Source organism: Chlamydotis macqueenii, chromosome 1 (genome assembly GCF_036417535.1).
Source record: "Chlamydotis macqueenii isolate bChlMac1 chromosome 1, bChlMac1.mat, whole genome shotgun sequence".
Lineage (NCBI taxonomy): Eukaryota > Metazoa > Chordata > Aves > Otidiformes > Otididae > Chlamydotis > Chlamydotis macqueenii.
The window spans coordinates 8,565,705-8,586,171 of record NC_141556.1 but is presented as its reverse complement, the minus strand read 5'-3'; the positions used below and the strand labels follow the sequence as shown (position 1 = coordinate 8,586,171).

The following is a 20,467-nucleotide window of genomic DNA, read 5'->3' as shown; positions in this document are numbered from 1 at the left end:
AAAGTAACTACCTGCTTCTAACAGCACATAAGCACATACTTGTGAGTTATGTGACTGTTGGAAAAGATGATCCCACTGTAGGAAGATGAAAATAAAATGACATAAGTCTCTATATAAAAGCTATGATGTTATTTTATGTTCTTATCCATATCTGCTACTAAAACAGTCATAAAACTACACAGTCTTTCCTCTGTTATTGGAAGCTGAAGGAGTTTGTCCTCCACTTACAAAATGGCAACCTTCTCCTTCAATAGGATTTCTTCAGTGAGCTGATAAAGGCAGGCTGCCTGCACCGTGCCACCACAGGTTCTCCCTTCTGCATCTGTAAAACTGTGTGTTTCTCCTGTTGTCATAAATGTCACTGCTTTCCATCTTCATTGCTGAACTGCTGCAAGCTGGAGCACAAAGCATGGCTGGTTTCCCTTTAAGTTAATTTTATTTAACCTTTTTTTCCTTAATAAGTTATTTTATAGAATTTCTCTTGGATAACTGCATTGCATAAGGATAATTCATTTCATGAAGTGCAAGAGGAGGAGAAGATTCAAAGATATTGCTCAAAGGAGACAAAGTTTGTATTGTCATTCAGATAGTCTCTTAGCTAACAGCTGGGGTAGATCCGGAGAGTCTTGCCTGTCGTCTCCCAAGGGACAAATCCAAAACAGCTTGGCTATGACTGAAAAACACCCACCAGAAATACCTGTTACAAATACTGTAGTTTTATTCACAAAACTGAAAGTTAACTATTAAAAATTCTTAGAGTTATTTATGACATTGCCTGATATTTCATCTCTGGGACAATCATTTAGCAATACACAAAAATTATTCTTTTTACTCTAGAATATAAAGTCCTGCTTTCATATGATAATACATTCTTGCCTACAAGCATCTTATTTTTGTGATTACTATTACACCACATTTTCTGAAAACATTACTTTTTGGAAGTGGTTCTACAGGATCTAGAATATGTTGATAAATATCAGTTTAAATGCCTTAGTGGTTTTATATGTAATTAGTGGGCATATTAATTGCTGCCACTCAGTGGGCTCATTTGTAGGCTTTGGCTCACCATACTATAATTTAATACATCATTGTTTGGCTAAATGATTTCATCCTCTCCATCTGAAGGAGTGTGATTTGTTTTCCTCTATTAGCAGCCACAAAAAAAAAAAAAAATGAACGTTTCAAGCTACAAGTTGTGGTTAACTTAAAATGTATTGTTCTACAAAAACCTTCTCTTCATATTTGTAGTGTGGGAACAGCCCCATGGAGGACAACATATGCATGAGCTTCAAGTTAATGATAGGTGAGATTATCTGCTTTGTCTTCTGGACCTACCTGCCAAGTCCAAGGCAAATACTTTGCTCTATTTAAGCGATAAATGCTCTATCAGAACTAAGAAGTTGCTAAGTATGTTACACAGGGGGAACTCTTTCCCGAAAAGTGCTGATATTTCTGACCCTCATCTAACTTGTACTGGGGTACCCATGCACTTGAGGTTACGCACTCAACAGAAGATAAGCCATGCAACCTGTTTGCAGTTCATCTTGCTTTGGCTTCACCGGTCCCAGTAGAAGTCACAGGCTCTCAGCACACCTCAGGAGCTGGCCTGTATAACCCTGAACTGCATAAATTGTCTCCTAAAACGGGACTGCTGTGCTAACAGCTTCTACAATCTATATAAGTGTTATGAATAATGGAATAAGACACTGGCAATGACAACACATTATTGAAGAGCTCTTAAGTGCTGCATTATGATTTTGTTTTAATGCTGCTCCTGGATGAGAGAGCTTGCATGTCTGTGCCTGAGGAGGAGGAAGGAGAGAAGGGAAGTGGCTTAATATTCTTCTCATTGACCTATATACTGAATTTAGCTACCTGTTTCATTTAGAGCCTGTTATTTCCAGGAGGATTGGCCATTTGGGGGAGTATTATGTTGCCCTTAATTTTTGTGCACTCAGAGGCCTTGTTGGGCTAGACAATGGTATAACTAGGTGCCAACAGTGAAGAAAAAGAGAAAATAACTCTCTTACACATTTCTGAGTTACCCAGAAGTAGTCTGTAATCCTGCAAACTGAGGCTGTCCACCACTGTGGTTGACACAGGGGAGGTGGTAAATCACAGGAGAGGGCAGGGGTAAGAACAGGCAGAGTCATGGCTCAAAGCCACAAGAAATTATAGCTAGGCATAAATTATCTTCTAACTTTGCCCTAAGATTGAAAGAATGTTGGGAAAGAAATGCACTCCAAGTCTAGCATCTGGGACAGTGCAGGTTATGCATCAACTCTCCAATCAGGGCTTCTGTGCCAAAAACCACCGTCACTTTTACTGACCTTAGTGGGAGTACTGCAAAATAAGGTAACACTCTGCAGGAATAAAGGTGAAAGAATTTGGCCTGAGTGCTTTATAGAAGTTAAATAAATCTACTGCAAGAAATCCAAAGTATCTGGAAATTTAAGTGGAGGAAGATATTACATCCTTATACAATATCACTCATGCTCAAGCACAGCATGGGCACAGATGCAGGGGAAAAGATTTATTCCATCAATGACAGTGGACCCACTTCTGTAACCAAAGACACTGGGGAATGAAATCACCTTTATTGCTCATCAATGGCAAAAAAAAAAACACCTTTTGCTTCCTGCGTATAAAGCTGTTCACCTTTGATGCTACAGCAAACGACCAATAAATCACATGGTAAATGCAATTTCCTCCTACATTTTTAATATTTCTTCGTTCCTTGCATGAGTCTCAGGTGGAGAAAAAAAACCAAAAACTCTCCAGAGCTTACCAGTTGGAAGTGTTACAGTATTGATTTCACAGAAGGTCATACATCCAGTTTGTGGTTTTTTTAATCTATTCCCCAAACAAGATATAGAACCAAAGCAGCACATGCTGGGAAACTCAGACCAGACAAGAAACATCAGAAACTGGTAAAATTGAAGAAAAACAGAAGGGATTGAAAACTTCCTACAACACAGGAAGAACTGAAAATAAGACACAGTAAGAAATTGTTGAGGACTTCATAGTTACTTCTCCATCATTCTCAAAATGAATCCTCTACTCAAACACATTCCAGACGATTGGCCTCAAAACTGATGTTTATTTATCTGTTTTATTTAAATTTACCATTTAAATTTCCTTATAGCATGACAGATGAATTTTACCAATTAAAGCTAAGTCTCAATTAGAAGCAGACCTCTTTCTTCCAAGAGAAAATGTGAGAGGTAGCAGGAGGAAATAATTGGAGAATTCATTTGTATCCAGGGCAGAAAAGGTAAGGACATTGGTAATCTAAAGTAATGCTCCACATTCAGTAATATTTCTCATGCATTGAAGTGAAATAGAATTATTTTCTTCTTCCAAATTCAAACAAGGCAAAAGCATTTCAAAAATGAGACTGATACAGACTTCTAGATTTACCTGTTGGTGCTTGGATTGGTTACTATGATCTGTCAGGTGTCTGTGCTTGCCAAAGTGATGAAAAAAAAAAGTCATCTGCTGTTTTGATAACATTCTCTATTTCTTTTTTTTTTTTTCACAGCTCCATTCAACCCTCCCAATGCCGCAGACAGTACGGTCAAATTTGATGCCTATGGAGATGGGATAGGACAATACAACGTGTTCAATTTCCAGTACACTGGAGGCAGATACTCCTACGTGAAAGTTGGTCACTGGGCAGAAACCTTGTCCCTTGAGGTAGACTCCATCCACTGGTCCAAGAGCTCTGTCCCTGTCTCCCAGTGCAGTGACCCCTGTGCTCCTAACGAGATGAAGAATATGCAACCAGGAGATGTCTGCTGTTGGATTTGTATTCCCTGTGAAACCTATGAATACCTGGCTGATGAATTTACCTGTGCAGACTGTGGGCCTGGAAAATGGCCCACGGCTGACCTGACTGGCTGTTATGATCTACCAGAAGACTACATCAAGTGGGAAGATGCTTGGGCAATAGGTCCTGTTACTATTGCATGTCTGGGCTTTATTTGTACTTTTATGGTCATTGTCGTGTTCATCAAGCACAACAACACACCCCTGGTCAAAGCCTCTGGCCGTGAACTGTGCTACATATTGCTCTTTGGAGTCTTCCTGTCTTACAGCATGACTTTCTTCTTCATAGCCAAGCCTTCTCCAGCTATCTGCACCCTGCGTCGTTTGGGGCTAGGAAGTTCCTTTGCTGTCTGCTACTCTGCCCTTCTGACAAAAACAAACTGCATAGCCAGAATATTTGATGGCGTAAAGAACGGTGCTCAAAGGCCTAAGTTCATCAGCCCCAGCTCTCAGGTCTTCATCTGCCTGAGTCTCATTTTGGTACAGATTGTGGTGGTGTCCGTGTGGCTGATCTTGGAGGCCCCTGGCACCAGGCGGTACACTCTTCCTGAGAAGAGAGAGACTGTCATATTGAAATGCAATGTCAAAGATTCCAGTATGTTAATCTCCTTAACATATGATGTAATCCTCGTAGTCTTATGCACTGTATATGCCTTCAAAACAAGGAAATGTCCAGAGAACTTCAATGAAGCCAAGTTTATCGGTTTCACAATGTATACAACGTGCATCATTTGGCTGGCCTTTCTCCCCATATTTTATGTGACATCCAGTGACTACAGAGTAAGTCTTTGGATATCTGATTCCATAAACCATATGCATCACTTTAGAGGACCGTGTCGTCATTCACTAAAAGCCTCTTTCACTTCCTTTGTCCCCTGGATCCCTTGCAAACAAGCAATGTTAATGTCCACCTAATCATATTAACAAATTTTACCTTATTTCTAAGAAAGATGGTCTCATTTCAAACTGAGTATGTACAGCTGGAGGTGGAAGGGATTAGCACTATCAGTCAGATTGTGATAAAGGCATAGTGTATGGATTAAGTATTCATACATCAGTATGTGAAGTCATAGTCCTAACAGAAAAACCTGGTAGATGAGCTAGAATGAGTCATAATGAGTTATTTGGTGGAGGTGGGCCGCAAATTAAGAACTAAACCAACTAGCTTCCTTCTGCAAAAGAATCTGCCATGCAAACACAATATTTTGTTCCAAATTAAAAAAAAAAAAAAGGCAAGGAAAGGATTTCAAAATTTCCTATGAAACAGGGTTGTTTTTTAAAAAAAAATCTAACAAAGGTTATACTTGAACATAGAACTTTTTATTCTTTCTCCACTTTGTAGGGGATAAAACACATGTCACTGAGCAGAAAATACTTGTCAGCCTTCACAAACAAACTTAAAAAAAACCCATTAAATTGTTTAAATTGTCATATAATGTTGCCAACCTTCAAGTTCAATAAAATCATATTTTTGGATAAAAGGACATTGTCTCAGGAGAAGATTCAGATCTGCTCCACTGGAAACCTCACAGTTATTATTATGTGAGAAGTGGCTGCTGGAGTTGGCCCTTACAGCATTTGCAGTTAATTAATTCAACTTTCTGGGCAGAAGAAAGGTAGCAGACTGACTTAGGGTAGCATTATAACCAGCAGTATGTACAGGAAATAACATGGACAACTGTGGAGCTAATAATGTCACTTAACATACTTCTGCTGTGACCACCCTGGAGCAGTATGTTTAGTATTATTTTTCTCAGCTTAGGAAAGGTACTGAAAAGCTCAAGAAAACAAGGATAGATAACGACACAGTAAGACACACAGAGTGACAGTAAAAGAGCTAAATATATTTAGTCTAGACAAGAGTAAACCCAGGGAGACGTGATCACAGACTATAAATAATTCCAAGGCAACAAAAAGAGAGAAAGAGATTATTCAATCTCAGGAGAAGTTAGAATGACGAATAATGGATTGAAGCTAATGAAGGAAAAGTTTAAGGCAGGCACTGGGGAACAGCTCTGGACACCCAAAGTAATCAGGAAGACAGACACAGAAAGGGTAATATCAGTGCAGACAGTCACATGAGTGGGCAGCACAGACGCTAATGGTCAAGAGGAGCATGACTTGATTACTCAAGCAGCATTTTTCAGCCTTATCTCCTGAACGGGATTTTCAAAACCACATGTAGGCATTTAATTTAAATACAAGATTCCAAATAAGCTAAGTAGAGTCCCAAATTGACAGAATTCCAAAATTGACAGAAAATGCTTCTAGCACCTTTTTTGATACTTTCATGACATGTCAGGAGCTTTTTGAAAATCCTATCCTACATGTTTACACTTCTGGAGTTCCTTTGAAAAGCCCATATTTAATTTCCATCCAGTGTTATATATTGACTCTGAACCAACCTGTGCCATCCTAATGCAGACTGATACTGGTGGCATCACCAATAAACAGCCTTAGAAACATAACAGTAGCAATGAAAAAAAAAAAGTGGATGTTGACTGGCTTGAGATTTTATCATTAAGCACAAACATAACTAGGACTCACCTTTCTGAAAAAAAAAAAAAAAAAAAAAAAAGGAGACTCCTGGAAATTTATCCAGAGATTTGGTGTTCACCTAAGCGTAGTATTTAAAGAATAAACAACAAAAAAAAAAGTTCAACACAGTGTACAACCCTACCAATACTGAAGCAGAAACATCCCTGTATGAACCCTATGTGACAAGTACCAGACAGCATGTTAGATATGCTGGGATGGCATATTACTGTATGTCTTACAGATTCACCCACCAAACAACCCTGCTGTTTGGTTAAGACCTTCTCTGCTGTGAGAAGGGTTTATGGTATTGCTCTGCCTCCAGTACCTACATGCTTTTTTTCCTGATTGACTAAGCTTGCTTATATTAGCACGACCACTCTCTTCTCCCTGAATCAAATAACATTTAAAGGCAAAAGGAATTCTCAGGGAAGGGTTCACAGGAATGCTCTCAGTGGTTCAATCATGACACTAGCTGTGAGTTTTTTCTATGCACAACATGTCTTCACATAGTCACCAAGATTGGAAGAGACTTCTGGGGATTGCCTTGTCGAACTTCACCTGCTCAAAGCAGGGTGACCTACCGCAGGTCACTCAGGGTTGTCTCCAGACAGGTTTTGAGTATCTCCAAGGATAGAAACTCCACAACCTCTTTGGGAAACCTATACCAGTGCTTGACCATCTTCATAATTTTCTTATGTTTGAACAGAATTTCCTGTATTTTGGGTTGTGTCCATGGCCTCTTGTCCAGTCTCTGGGCATCACTAGGAAGAGTTTGATTCCTTTTTCTTTTCTCCCCTTATGACAGCACTGACAAGATCCTCCTGAGCCTTCTCTTCTCCAGGATGAATAGTCCCAGCTCTCTCAGCGTGTCCTCACATAACAGTTGTTCCAGTCCATTAATCATAGCCATGGCCCTTTGTTGCACTTCCTCCAGTGTGTCCATGTCTCTCTTGTACTGCTGAGCCCAGAGCTAGGCACAGCATCTCACATGTGACTCATCAGGGCTGGGCAGAGGGAAACAATCACTGCCCTTGACCTACTGGCAACATTCTGCATAATGCAGCCCAGAAGGCCACTGACTTTCATTGCTGCAAGGGCACATTGCTGGTTCATGATCTACTTATTGTCCCATCAGGACCTTCAGGCCTTCAGGATCTTCTCTGCAAAACTGCTTTCCAGGTGGGTGGCCCCCAACATGTACTGATGTCTGGGGTTGTTCCTCCCGAAGTGTAGGACTCTGCTTTTCTCTTTGTTGGACTTCATGACATTCCTGTCATCCCGTTTCTCCAGCCTGTCAAGGTACCTCTGGATAGGTAGCTCTGGTACTGCTATTCAGTGTGTCAATGACTCCTCCCAATGCTGTATCAACTTCCAACTTATTGAGGGTTTGCTCAGTTCCAGTATCCAAGTTATAAATGAAGGTGCTAAGCTGCATTGGTCCTAATATCAACCCCTGGAACAACCAGTGACTGGCCTCTGGATGGACTTTGTGTGACTGATCTCAGTCCTTTGATCCCAGCAGCTCAGTTCACCTCAGTTTCAGTTCACCTCACTATCCAGTTATCTAGCCTGTATTTCATCACCTTGTCAATGAGAAATTATAGGAGACAGTGTTAAAAGCCTTACTAAAGATAAATTAAATAATATCAACTACTCTCTCATCATCCATTAAGCCAGTCATTTCACTGTAGAAGTCTGTTATGTTGGTTAAGTACAATTTCCCCTGTATAAATCAATACTGGCTATTGGTAATCATTGGTCATCCATGCAAGCCACTTCCCACATTTATTTGTTTTCCTGACTATTGGGATGGGCCATTCCGAAGCTTGGATGAGGTGATTCTTGAAAAAGAGTCAGGCCTCCTGGACCCCGCTTCTTTCCAAAGCTGTATCTCGTGGTATTCTTCCAAGAAAATGTCTGAACAGGTCAATCTGCTCTGCAGGGTGGTGATCCTACTTTTCATCTTGCTTCCTCTTCTCAGGATCCTGGATTCCACCATTTGCTGGTTTCAGTAGACAAAGCTTCCCCTGCCTGCCACATTCCTGACAAGTTCTTGCTTGTTTGTATTATATAATGTGGAGCATCTTCCTCCATCAGTTGTTTTAGGAAGTTGACCTCAGTGTGCTCCAGAAACCTCCTATGTTGCCTCTGCCCTTCTGTGTTGTTCCCCCAGAGGTACCAGGGTGGTTGAAGTGCCCCAAGAAGACCAGGGCTTTCAAACGTAAGTCTTCTTACAGTTATCCGAAAAATGCCTCTTCTTCTTCACTATATGGTCTATAGAGGATATCTCACACAATATTTTCCACTTTGGTCTGCCTGCTAATCCTGACCCATAATCTACTGGCTGGCTCAAGAGCCATTCCTGGGCACAGCTCCGTTCACTCCTGCTGCTGTCTCACACAGAGCGCAACTCCTTCTCCTCGCCCTGCTACCAACATATCAACTTATGCTGTAATTGCAGATCTGTAAGTAGAGCAGGAGCCATCTGCCTGCTACCACGAGTCACAGACTTCCAGCCTTCATCATCATGGTAGTCTCAGTTTCCCAACTCAACAAGCATAGGCTGCTTAGTTCTTCCCTAGCACAGACCAGGCTTTTGTATGAGCAAAGTGTCAGAGAAGATCTAGTTCATCTTTTTCTCATCATGTCTGATGCTGCAAAGTCTGCAGACCTCCTGTAGCTCCTTAACTTGGCAACAGGAATCCTCCATATCTCCTGCAGAAACGAACAACTGCCCCAGCCCCTTGGGAGACCAAGGGCAACTCTGCATCCCCAAAGCTACAGAGCTGCATCCTCCCTCAGGAGCTCCATCAATCCTGACTTCCAGGGATAGCTGCCCCTGCAGATACTGGGGACCATGCCCTGTGGCATCCTCCTTGCTGTGCACACAAACACAGCCTTCAGTAAAGTTTCTATCCCTCTTCTGTGCACATTTCTGCATGCTGCTGAACCTGTTAGCTGCCCAGCACCTACAGAGGACTCTTCTCAGTACCTGCAACAAGAGTGCCCAACCTTACCTAACCAGGAGTCAGCTTAGACAAAAGCTCCAAGCTGGTCAAGGACAACTGACAGATGAGCTTATGGAGGTTGCTAGAAGTCACAACATCCTGCAACAATTCTGTCCCAGCAGCAGCAAGGCAGCCTGACATTCTTTGAAGTGTTCCCAAGGGTCCTCCAATGATTCCAGAAGATCTAGAAGATATCAAAGCAGAGGCCAGAAACTGCTCTGCAAACTTCTGCATTTGGTGGCTGACTACACTGTCAAAAATTTAAAGGAGAGCTCCTGGAAAAGATAGATTTCTCTGACATCATTGTCTTTCATGCAGCTTTGTTTTTCAAAACCACATTGGTTTCAGAATCAAAGATACAATGACACCTGATATGACTGAATAAGTATAAACAACATAAATTCACAGCAGTCCAGATATCCAGTGCATTTAAGGGAATTTTCAGCATGATCACGGAATAGTAGAATCATAGAATGGTTAGGGTTGGAAGGGACCTTTAAAGACCATCCAGTCCAACCCACCTGCAAGGAGCAGGGACATCCCCCACTAGCTGAGGTTGCTCAGAGCCCCATCCAACCTGGCCTTGAATGTTTCCAGGGATGGAGCATCTACCACCTCTCTGGGCAACTTGTTCCAGTGTCCTATCACCCTCATTGTAAACATTTTTTTCCTAATGTCTAATCTGAATCTACCTCCCTCTATTTTAAAACCATTACCCCTCCTCCTGTCACAACAGGCCCTGCTGAAGAGTTTCTCCGCATCTTTCCTGTAGGCCCCCTTTTTCATCTTTGACAAAATCTTAAGCAATGCAGCAATAACACAGGGAGGGAAAAGTCTGGGTGTCAAACTGGTTATAACAAAATAAGGTGTCCAGAGTTCCTACAGTTTAGACAGTTTCTCCCTGCATTTTTTTTAGGGGTAATTCTGGCTTAAGCACTAGCCCCCACTGCCGGTTGCTCCTGCCTGGCCTCGCAGGATTGCCTCCATTCTGCCAGCACACCGGTGTCTGTGAAGGTGGCTTACACACCAAACCACTGAACCGACTTGGGTTAAAAGCAACTCTGTGGGACTGGGCTATTTTTAACCCAAATCATTGCATTGATCGGGTGTATAATTGTGTCAGCACAGCTGAGCTGCTGCGGGAGGCACAAGCCCTAGCAGAGCAGGTGGGGAGGAGGAGGGCTTTGTTAGAGAAGAGAACTTACCTTGAAACCACTACCTTCATTGATTCTTGTTTTATAAGAAAGCTCCCAGTCCTGTCCACCAGCTCAAGGCCCACCCAGAACTGACTACAAAGCTCTGTAGGCCGAATGCAGAGAAGTGAAGGAGAAAGTGCGGCTGGAAACACGAAGGTGTCCCTTTCTCCTGCTGTCCCTGTAGGGTCTTCCATCTTCACTCACCCTGTGAGAGCTGAGCACCTTTTCATGGTGCTTACCACATTTACCTTGTCTAAAGAGTGATTATTACATGATCACATTAATTACACTCACTGCTGACAAAGCATTTGGTGCTCTGTATGTATATAAAGCAACGAAGTCCACTCCCTACTCTATTTTTCATTTTGCACCAATTATTTCTAACAAGGAGACATGAGAAGCATTCCCATGGAAGAAGGCTATTCTCCAAGGTCTGCAGGAGTGTAACTAAGGAAAAATGAGCCATGGATGTATAATCATTCAAATTAAGCAGTAGAGTTTAAAGCAGTTTAATTCAACATCTTAATTAAGGAATCTGCTTGGAAGAAAAGAATATAAACTGAAAATGAGGCAGTAAACTGGCACCTAGTTATACCATTGAAGAGAAAGGAAGAAAGATAGTGCTAGCAAAGTTACACTAACAAATGCCCCAAGGCAACTGCTCTAAAATCCTGCAGCCTTGCAAACAATTAATTTCTGAGCCCAAAAACTTAGGTCTCAAGGTGAGGGCACCATTCAGGCCCAGTCTGACAAATGTGACCTGTTCTTATGTTTGCTCCAAATCACACCTATGTTCCTGCAAGGGATTGTCCAAGTTCTCTGATTAGGATTGAGGCTGGAGGCTAAACTGGTTTTCAAGTAGGTGCTTTGCATGAGGCATCTAACGTAACCCCACATAAAGCATGGTATGTGCAAGCTGGTTTCCACTGCAGCCAGCTTTGCCCAGTTGTTGAATGACAGGCATTACAGAGAACTTCCTGATCGATTTAGGAGTCAAGGACGTGGAGGATGAGAGAAAGAGAGCAGAACTACCCTTCCTTTGCTACACTGAGGGAGTATACACCCAGTCAAGCTCCTCCTGGCACGCAGAGAGATAGGGTACCACCACCACCATGCACCTCACTCCTAGGATTGGGAAAGATAAGGATGCAACAGATGTTCAAGCCAGTCTGTACCAGTGCAAACAATGCTTCTAATATTCTGCATTTCAGAGCTTTCCATCCTCAAACACACCACTTTGTGCCCACTCTCTTCCAGGTGCAAACCACCACCATGTGCATCTCTGTCAGTCTGAGCGGCTTTGTTGTGCTGGGCTGCTTGTTCGCGCCCAAGGTGCACATCATCCTCTTCCAGCCCCAGAAGAACGTGGTCACTCACAGACTCCATCTCAACAGGTTCAGTGTCAGTGGGACCGGGACCACATACTCCCAGTGTAAGTAACAAAACTGTGACTTTTCTACAAGGATGTGGGGTTGTGGTGAGTTTGGGTACAGACAAGGTGGTTTTTTTGCCAGTAACAAAAAGACCTTTAGAGAATGGGCTGTGTACCCCATGGAAGCATCACTTCACTTGTGTCTGGAGAGAAAAACTCATTCCCCTCCCATGGGAATCATCTCAGAGCCCGCTCTGAAGCTCACTGAAGTCAGCAGAAAGCTTTCGGCAGGCTCTGACTCCATCCTGCTGCACAAAGCATGTAGAGCCTGTTGCTCACTGTCACTCTCACGGCAGCAAGAGGAACAGGTTGCCCTGAAGTATTCCTGTCAAAATGACACGCCAACAGGACCTAGGCTACAATGCAGGATGCTCTCAATGGCTCTCATTACCTGCGTTATAAGGAAAGGCTCCAAGTCTGGAGCAAACGCATACAAGGGATGCCATAAACTGAATCTGTGTGCTGAGCATTGAGCAATACCCTTTGTAAGGGCCACAGCCAGGAGAAGCAATCAATGCTGTGTTGCAAGAACAACTCATCTGCTCTGCCTCCCTCCTTTCCCTCCTCTTCAGTCTCTCCATCCCAAGCAGATTCACATCTGTGATTTTGATTTCAGGCTGTCGCTCCTCTTCTGAGTGAGTTGCTCAGAGATAATTTTGGATTAAAAAAAAAAAAAATAGGTCACCTGTATGTTTGGTGGGTTTTTTTTTTCTTTTCCTTGTCAAGCTTAACAAGTCAAGGATGGGAGCATGCAGCACCTTGTTCACGGAGCTCTGCAGACAGCATGTCTAACTTGGAAAGGTAATTGAAAAAGCATGCTACAACTAGAAAGAGGCAAGGAATAAGAAACAGGGGAAAGGAGGGACACAGAGCAAGGCTTGCCAGAAAGTTCATACTAAACTAGCCTGAGGTTTTTGAGTACGATCTAGATTTCAAAATTGTCTGGAAGTCTTGTCACTTCAGGTTTCAGACAAAACATGGAAGGAACTTGAGACCCTGCTGTGTATTACATTGGCAGGGATTAGGAGGTAAAGGGGTCCCAGCCTCCTCTGTCTCTCCCACCCCAAACCATACCATGCGTGAATGCCCATGGTCCCTTAAAGAGAGCAGCCATGCGGCTCTACTCATCCCCCATCTCACCAGAGTCAGGACTGCATCCAGCCCTGACACCAGAAACCAAAATCTCCTTCCTGTTTTGGAAACTTAAACCAAGAGAGATGAGGTAGCCCTAAGTGCTCAGAGTTCCGAGCACTCCCAAAAGGCCTGGATTTGCAAGACCAGTGGATTCCCAATAACCTTTAAAAGTTTGATCCCTTGATGAAATGGTAAAAGTCCCATGAGATTATTTTCATCCCTTATGAATTTTGTATAAGTGGCCTTTCCAAGTTTTTAAATTCTGTCATACTATGGAATAAGCTTGGTCAGAAACCATTTTGATTCATGGATACTTTTGCACAGAATTGCATTTTGGAATTTGATATTTTCATTATAACAGCTGGATAATATGTATGTGTGCATAAGAATGCATGCAACTGAAAGAGATCCTCAGTGCACATCTTTACATTAAAAGTCTACTTTTTCCAGTTTGTGAATTGTTTTAAGGTACTAAGGAAAGCACAAAAATCCAGACTTATAGTTTTTTGCTACTTCATTGTTTAGAAAGGTGGCTGCCGTCACTTACTTTTCCTGCTTAAATCTAACTGAATACAGGCTGCTCATCTTTGTTCTTCTTTTTGGACCATGGCAAGACATGGACCTAGAAGTAGGACTACAATGTCCATCAGATACAATGGAAAAAGCCCTATAGTTTCCATCTAGGACAATTATTTGGGAATAATAACACTGTGTATAACAATGCCAATATTGCTAAGAAGGAACGTTTTCACTTATTCCCTTCCATTTATCTGTAAAATATTTTAAATAAATATTCATTTAATTTTTTAAACTGTTTAGTCATTTATAAACCTCCAAAAAAGCTGTCATCCAAATTGATTCTAATCCATGTCTAAAATATTCCTCTCAACAGTCCCAGGGCTGTCAGCTTGTTTTTATTTTGGTCTTGATGGTGTTTTCATCAGTCGGAAACTGCTGAGACTGATCAAAATTAGCTCCAGGGCATTCTAGAAACAGCAGCATCTGAAAAGCCAGTTCTTGTTCATTATTGGAGCTTTAGAGAACAGGAGTACCCAATTTGCTCAAATTGGCAGTGTGTTTCCTATCTCCATGGATTCTCAGCTCCGTCGCATCTCAGGGCTGCCACCACCGCTTCACTCCATCAGTGATTAATGCCACGAGCACAGTGGGTATTGAACAGCAACTGACATACAGACAGTTTTTAACACAGTTCCTTGAACCATGAAAACTAGCCAAACAGTATGAGAAAAGGTAAGTGACAATCATGATGCTCTTGGGTAGCGTTAAGTGTCGGCTCTAAATGTGTATCTCAATTGTGTGCCTAAGCTGAGCAGTGGAGTCAATGGTCAACCGCATAAGCTGCAGTGTGGTAGCGGTCATGAGGGCCAAACTGAGCACCTCATGTATTCATCTGAACGCAGCTCCTCGCCTTTGCCAAACGCTCTGCAGAAAGCTAGAAGAGGTGAACACTTGACTGCTAAGCAAGGAATCTTGTTTTAGAAGCACTGAGCTTTGATCATTTTGACAGCTGAAGTCTGACAAAAGAATATAGATTTAAGCTGAAGAGAGGCAGGATATGTGTGTACCTTGGTCTATGATGTATTTTGAAATGTATATATCCATATACTTTTATTTGAATCTGAAAATTCACGTTTGGCAGAGTGCTGCATAAGTTCTGTTCCCCCTGCAGTGTTTCCCCCGCGGGGGTGTTCCCCAGTTTTCCTGTGGGCTATTATACGGGCTTGGCAGAGGTATTCCCATGAAGTAGGAGGTCAGCACTCACAAAACTTCCAGAAAGCTCAGGACTGATTTAAGCACCTACATGATTCAGGCCTTTTACACCCAGAAGGTGTCATTCATCTAAGCTATGTCCACATGGAGAGCAGCAAGCAGACCTCAGGTCCTCCAGCTGTCCTCCGCAGGGGTCGGGAAAAGAACTGAAGCTACTGTTTATAACCAGGCTGGTGAATTTTCTCTCTCATAATTTATTTTCCCAGCCCTTGCTCCAAACTAGCCCTGATATATGGCTTTTACATATGATTAACTCACAGTTATCCAGCTGTGAGCACGAGTAGAGGAAGTGGCAGACAGAAAGCAAGATTGGATCTGCCTGTTCCTGTCTATGTAGATGTGCTGCAAGGTGCCCACAGCACTGCTGGGCTCTTGCATTTTACCTCTGGTTCCTTGCCTTCGATTATCAAAGCCAAGAGAGGGACTGCCAGGAAGGACAAGATCAAAAGCATGAACTGCAGCCAAATCAAGACTTCTGGTCATATCACACATTTTCCCTTGGCCTCAAAAGAAGGCAAAATGGCAGTGAATTGTCTCTAGCAGGCCCAGAAATACTTCAGGAAACCCCTTGGCTGCTGCTCTAAGACACGACATGGAACTCAGAACCCTGCAGGGCCAGGAATTAAGATTGCTGAGGTCTGTAAGGAGAAATAAGATCTTTTGTTCAGTCTCAGAGAGAGACAGATACTCAGCAAGAAGACTTTACTCCACCTGGTAGAGTTGATAACTGCCTCCCAGCAACACAGGAGAGGCACAGGCTGCGGAGGAGGCCTAGGAACTCAAAACACAAGGTCACTTGTTTCTCCACCATATTTCTCTGTCCAACTTTGACATCATCCAGACTCGGTTACCATAGTATTTGAGCTATTCATGATATTCAGTGTGTTGGACTTCCAAAAAACCCTGAAGATAAAACGTTCTGGGTGTGTGGCTGATGTTCACAGGAACAAAATGCTTTTACCTATAGTCATGCTACAGTAGGACAGGGAGTTGAATCACATCTCCCAAGCAGTACTGATTTTTCTATTTGCCAACAATAAGTAGAAATAAAAATAACAACAATAATAAAAAAATCTGGTCGATGTGCTGCTATATTATAAAGAGTTAAAACTGAATACAAAACCTGACAGTTATTTTTCACAAAATCAGAGACATGATGCCCTGTGTCCTTTTACCTACAAATTACTATCTATCTTCAACACACACCCAGCTTGTAAGAAATCAAATTCCATCTACCTAATGCAGAGCAGGGGCTCATTCTTGCCTTATCTCTTTACCAGGAATATGTCCTGCCCTCTGAGTAACAGGGTAGTCCAATAGGGGCTTCTAAATTTCTCTTGTTAAAGCAGTTCTGTTTTCCATTTATATTTATTCAGTCAATGAAAGAATTAGAAATAGTAGCTGATTTGAAGAAAGAATGCCTTGTTCTGAAAATGATGCTGAGCATCTTTAGAGAATCCTTCTGCAACTGAGAGTGTAGCCAGCACCAGTTTTGGAAGACTGAGCATGCCCTTGTCAGCTGCATAAATTGCTTTTTACATTGGATGATTGAGTTTACTAAGTCACTACTTGTCGTGTGTTTTCTTTGATGAAGGCACCACATTTCTCTGGGTCACTGTTATCATTAACCTAATGTATCTTTCACAAAACGGCTTTATGGTGCTGTGAGCAGAGATGTCACAGAGTATCTGAAAACACTTTCTTGATGCCCAGTGGATAATTTTAACAAAGATGGACAAAGCAGCTTGCTTTCAGCAGAATGGTAATATATCCTACAGTCAAAATACAAATACATTTAGAAACAGATTCTGATACTCAGATTAAATTGTCATCCTATATCACTGAAGCAATGAAAACCTACTGTATACAATAATAGGCAATGTAGACAAGGGTATCAGAATCTGGCCCTCGCCTCTGGATGTATGTTGAATCCTGATCCACAGCTCCTAGAAATGAAGGGTGTTATGGCCAGAAAATATTCTCAGATTAGGTAAGAAAAAAAAAATCTTTCTTTCAAACTAAGTTATTTAAAAATTTCTTCACTCCAGCCAAAATGTACATAGAATTCTTTTTTTTGTTGTTGTTTTATTAAAAAGCAGATCAACATGCAGTCCTAATATGCAGAGGTGGATTCTGTCCTGGATTTAAAAATGCATATATTTTATTTCAGGAATGTCCATTCCAATTATGCGAAAGTTCAAAGGATCAGACCTTTGCATTTCTTGCCAATAAAACATGAAAAATCCAAAAGTTCACTTTTTATTCTATAGAGATATCTTAGCACCACTCTAGCTGCATTAATTCACACTACCTTGTGAAGTGCTACAAAGTGAGACCCAGTGGCCCAGAATCATCAGAAAAAAAAAAAAAATCGTGTACTTTATTCAGACACTTCTCGGAGAAGCTTAGTCACCCTAAGCACTCTCAAAGGTCAGCAAAGAGAAATCAGGTTCCTCCAGAGGATGCTTCAGCCTCAGATCTGAATTGCCTTGTAGAGGTGCAAGCAGTATTTTCATCAGCTCCACTGCTGACACAGTCACATACAAAGACATATTGAGAGTCTTGGTCAAATTGGGTGAGATGGTCCAGTTTTACATAAGTTCTAATCCTGTATGTTGTAATTTTTTGCCGCCCTGAAGCCAGTTGATTTTCTCCTCTCTTTCTCTTTCAGCATCTGCTAGTATGTACGTACCGACCGTCTGCAACGGAAGGGAAGTTCTAGACTCCACCACTTCATCTCTGTGATTGTGACTTGCAGTTCAGTTCTTGAGTTTTTAGACTGTTAGGCAAAATTTTGCACATGTTGTGCACTCCGGAAAATACCAGAAAACAAAAGAATTCAAAACAAAACTAGTACCTTTTTTTAGAAACAGTGTAATTAAAATTAAAATAATAAATTATTTTTGAGGATTGTACAGTATATAGTGATGTTCTGGAACTTTTTAGACTGATTTTAGCCCTTCTGTTGTTAATGATTGTAAGGGACATGTAAATAACCATGGTTCACAACGTGCATAGTCCTACAGTAAGGGAGTGATTTGTTGCAAGCACAGTTGCAATGTTAGGTAACTTCTTTCCTACGAATTTTTTTTGTAGCTCCTTGTTGTAATTAACTTAGACTGCATTTCTATGTTGTATATTACAGTTACCTTACGTGTAACAGGTTGGTTTTCTCAGCACAAAACAGCAGTATTAATGTAAAGGTACTAATAATAAAAAGATAAAAGTTTTTCAGCATGGTTTCATTTTTGTTTCTTCCTCCCTCAAGGTCATTACATTTCCCTAGACATCAGGACAGGTAAAAAGGATAAAAAGTCTGCAGTACTAGTGTGTGTACACACATGTGTATGGGTCTGTACCTGTGTTACGTACAATCATTAATGTTGGAAAAGATTTCTAAGATCATCAAGTCGAACCATCAACCCAACACCACCACACCTACTAACTCATGTCCTGAAGTGCCATGTCTACATGTTTTTTGAACACCTCCAGGGATGTTGACTTCACTACTTCCTTGGGCAGCCTGTTCCAGTGCCTGGTCACTCTTTCAGTAAAGAAGTATTTCCTAATATCCAATCTAAACCTCCCCTGCTGCAACTTGAGGCCATTTCCTCTCCTCCTATTACTTGTTTCTTGGGAGAAGAGACAAACACCTGCCTCCCTACAACCTTCTTTCAGGTAGCTGTAGAGAGCAAGGAGGTCTCCCCTCAGCCTCCTCTTCTCTCGACTAAACAGTCCCAGTTGTCTCATTTGCTCCTCATAAGACTTGTTCTCCAGACCCCTCACCAGCTTCGTTGCCCTTCTCCGAACGTGCTCCAGCAACTCAAGGTTCTTCTTGCACTGAGAGGTCCAAAACTGCACACAGTATTTGAGGTGCGGCCTCACCAGTGCTGAGGACAGGGGCACAATCGCTTCTCTACTCCTGCTGGCCATACCATTTCTGATACAAGCCAGAATGCTGCTGGCCTTCTTGGCCACCTGGGCACACTGCTAGCTCATGTTCAGCTGGTTGTCTACCAGTACCCCCAGGTCCTTTTCCACTGGGCAGCTTTCCAGCCACTCTTCCTCAAGCCTGTGGCATTGCATGGAGTTGTGACCGAAGTGCAGGACCTGGCACTTGGCCTTGTTGACCCCCATACAGTTCACCTCGGACCATCGGTCCAGCCTGTCCAGATCCCTCTGCAGAGCCTTCCTACCCTCGAGCAGATTGACACTCGTGCCCAGTTTGGTGTCATCTGCAAACTTACTGAGGTACCACTCAACTCAAACACTACAAAATGCATACCACATAGTATGTGCTTACTATGAATGCTTTGTCAGGATCACGTATAAATTTATTCTTCTTAAAAAAAATGCACATTATTAAAGCATCTCAAGTGCTCTTTTTGTTATTAAAATGTAGGGTAATTTTCAAAAATGAAAATGTCTAATTGCATCTCAATGAGATATTACCAAAGCATTTTTGGTTGCTGGTTCCCTCATTTGGCATCACTTAATGCTGTCATGCACTCAATAGGATGGTAGCATATAAAAACCAAAGACATTTTAGATTAGGTTGGCAAAGAAAATCTGTTACAAAATTAGCTAAGACTGTTCTATACCTCCAGTCAAAACAAAACTGTTTCAGTTTGTCCGCATCAACAGTGCAGTGAAAGGTAATTAGAGCACCACAGAAATAGATTAAAAAAAAAAAGGTTAAAAAAAAGAGAAATCCAGGAGACATTTACACACGTCTCTGGGGTGACCTTTGCATTTAAACTAAATAATTCAAGACACACACACACCGGCTACTTAGACAATTGCAAAATACCTTTAAAGTCTGGCTTTTATTACTGCAGTCTTAAAGCTGCCCTCACTCTGTTGAAACAATCTGAAATCCTCCCTTCTGCCGGGTCCAATAAGTCATTAAGGAAACAAACACACCTTTGATTAATGTGTCTGGGCATATTTACCTAGGGGCTTGCTCTCGTTGATCTCATTCCAGCTGAGGTCAATAGCAAAATTCTCATTGACTTCAAAGGCAACACCACTGAGGCTTGAAAGGCAGACACTACAGATAGATACTGCTGGATGAGCAAGTTCTCTGGAGGCCAGTTCTCCTGTATTTGCAGGCATTTTTACACATTTCTGGAGAGGTGCAAGTCCTTAGGGCTGAACTGGCAAAGGAAGTAGCTGTTATTTTGAATGCAAAAATTAAAGATGCAGGTTCTTAAAATTCCTACTCACAGATAGATGGCGGGTTTTTTTGGACATCCACATGTCCACCAGCAAAGACCTCTTGATGTCTACATTTCCACAACTGGCTACATAGGCAGCTATTTAACTCTCTGTGTCATGGAGCTAATACAAAAATCCCTGTGATTTTCCCGAAAGTAGACATTGCTCAGCCCACGTTACATGCAGAGCCCTGCATTCAGCTTCTTTCTCTCCAAAAGCTCTGGAGTGCCTAATGTTGTGGGCTTGGTTCCCACATGGGTCAAGTTTTCACAGACTGAGCGTCTTGCTTTCTAAGTCAAGAGCCCTTAAAGCATCTCAAGTTG

At 42.0% G+C, this 20,467-nt stretch overlaps 1 protein-coding gene across 5 annotated transcripts in view; it reads left to right on the top strand.

Moving 5' to 3' along the window:
- The window catches only part of GRM3 (glutamate metabotropic receptor 3), a 109,821-nt gene extending 91,660 nt beyond the window's left edge, over positions 1 to 18,161 (top strand). For all 5 annotated transcript variants that reach the window (XM_086745483.1, XM_086745488.1, XM_086745495.1 and 2 more), the window contains 3 exons: positions 3,542 to 4,608; positions 11,828 to 12,002; positions 17,599 to 18,161. In XM_086745483.1, coding sequence (XP_086601609.1) covers positions 3,542 to 4,608; positions 11,828 to 12,002; positions 17,599 to 17,672 — 1,316 coding nt within the window. In that variant the 3' untranslated portion in view covers positions 17,673 to 18,161. The remainder of the gene's footprint in view (positions 1 to 3,541; positions 4,609 to 11,827; positions 12,003 to 17,598) is intronic.
- Positions 18,162 to 20,467: the final 2,306 nt, after the last annotated feature.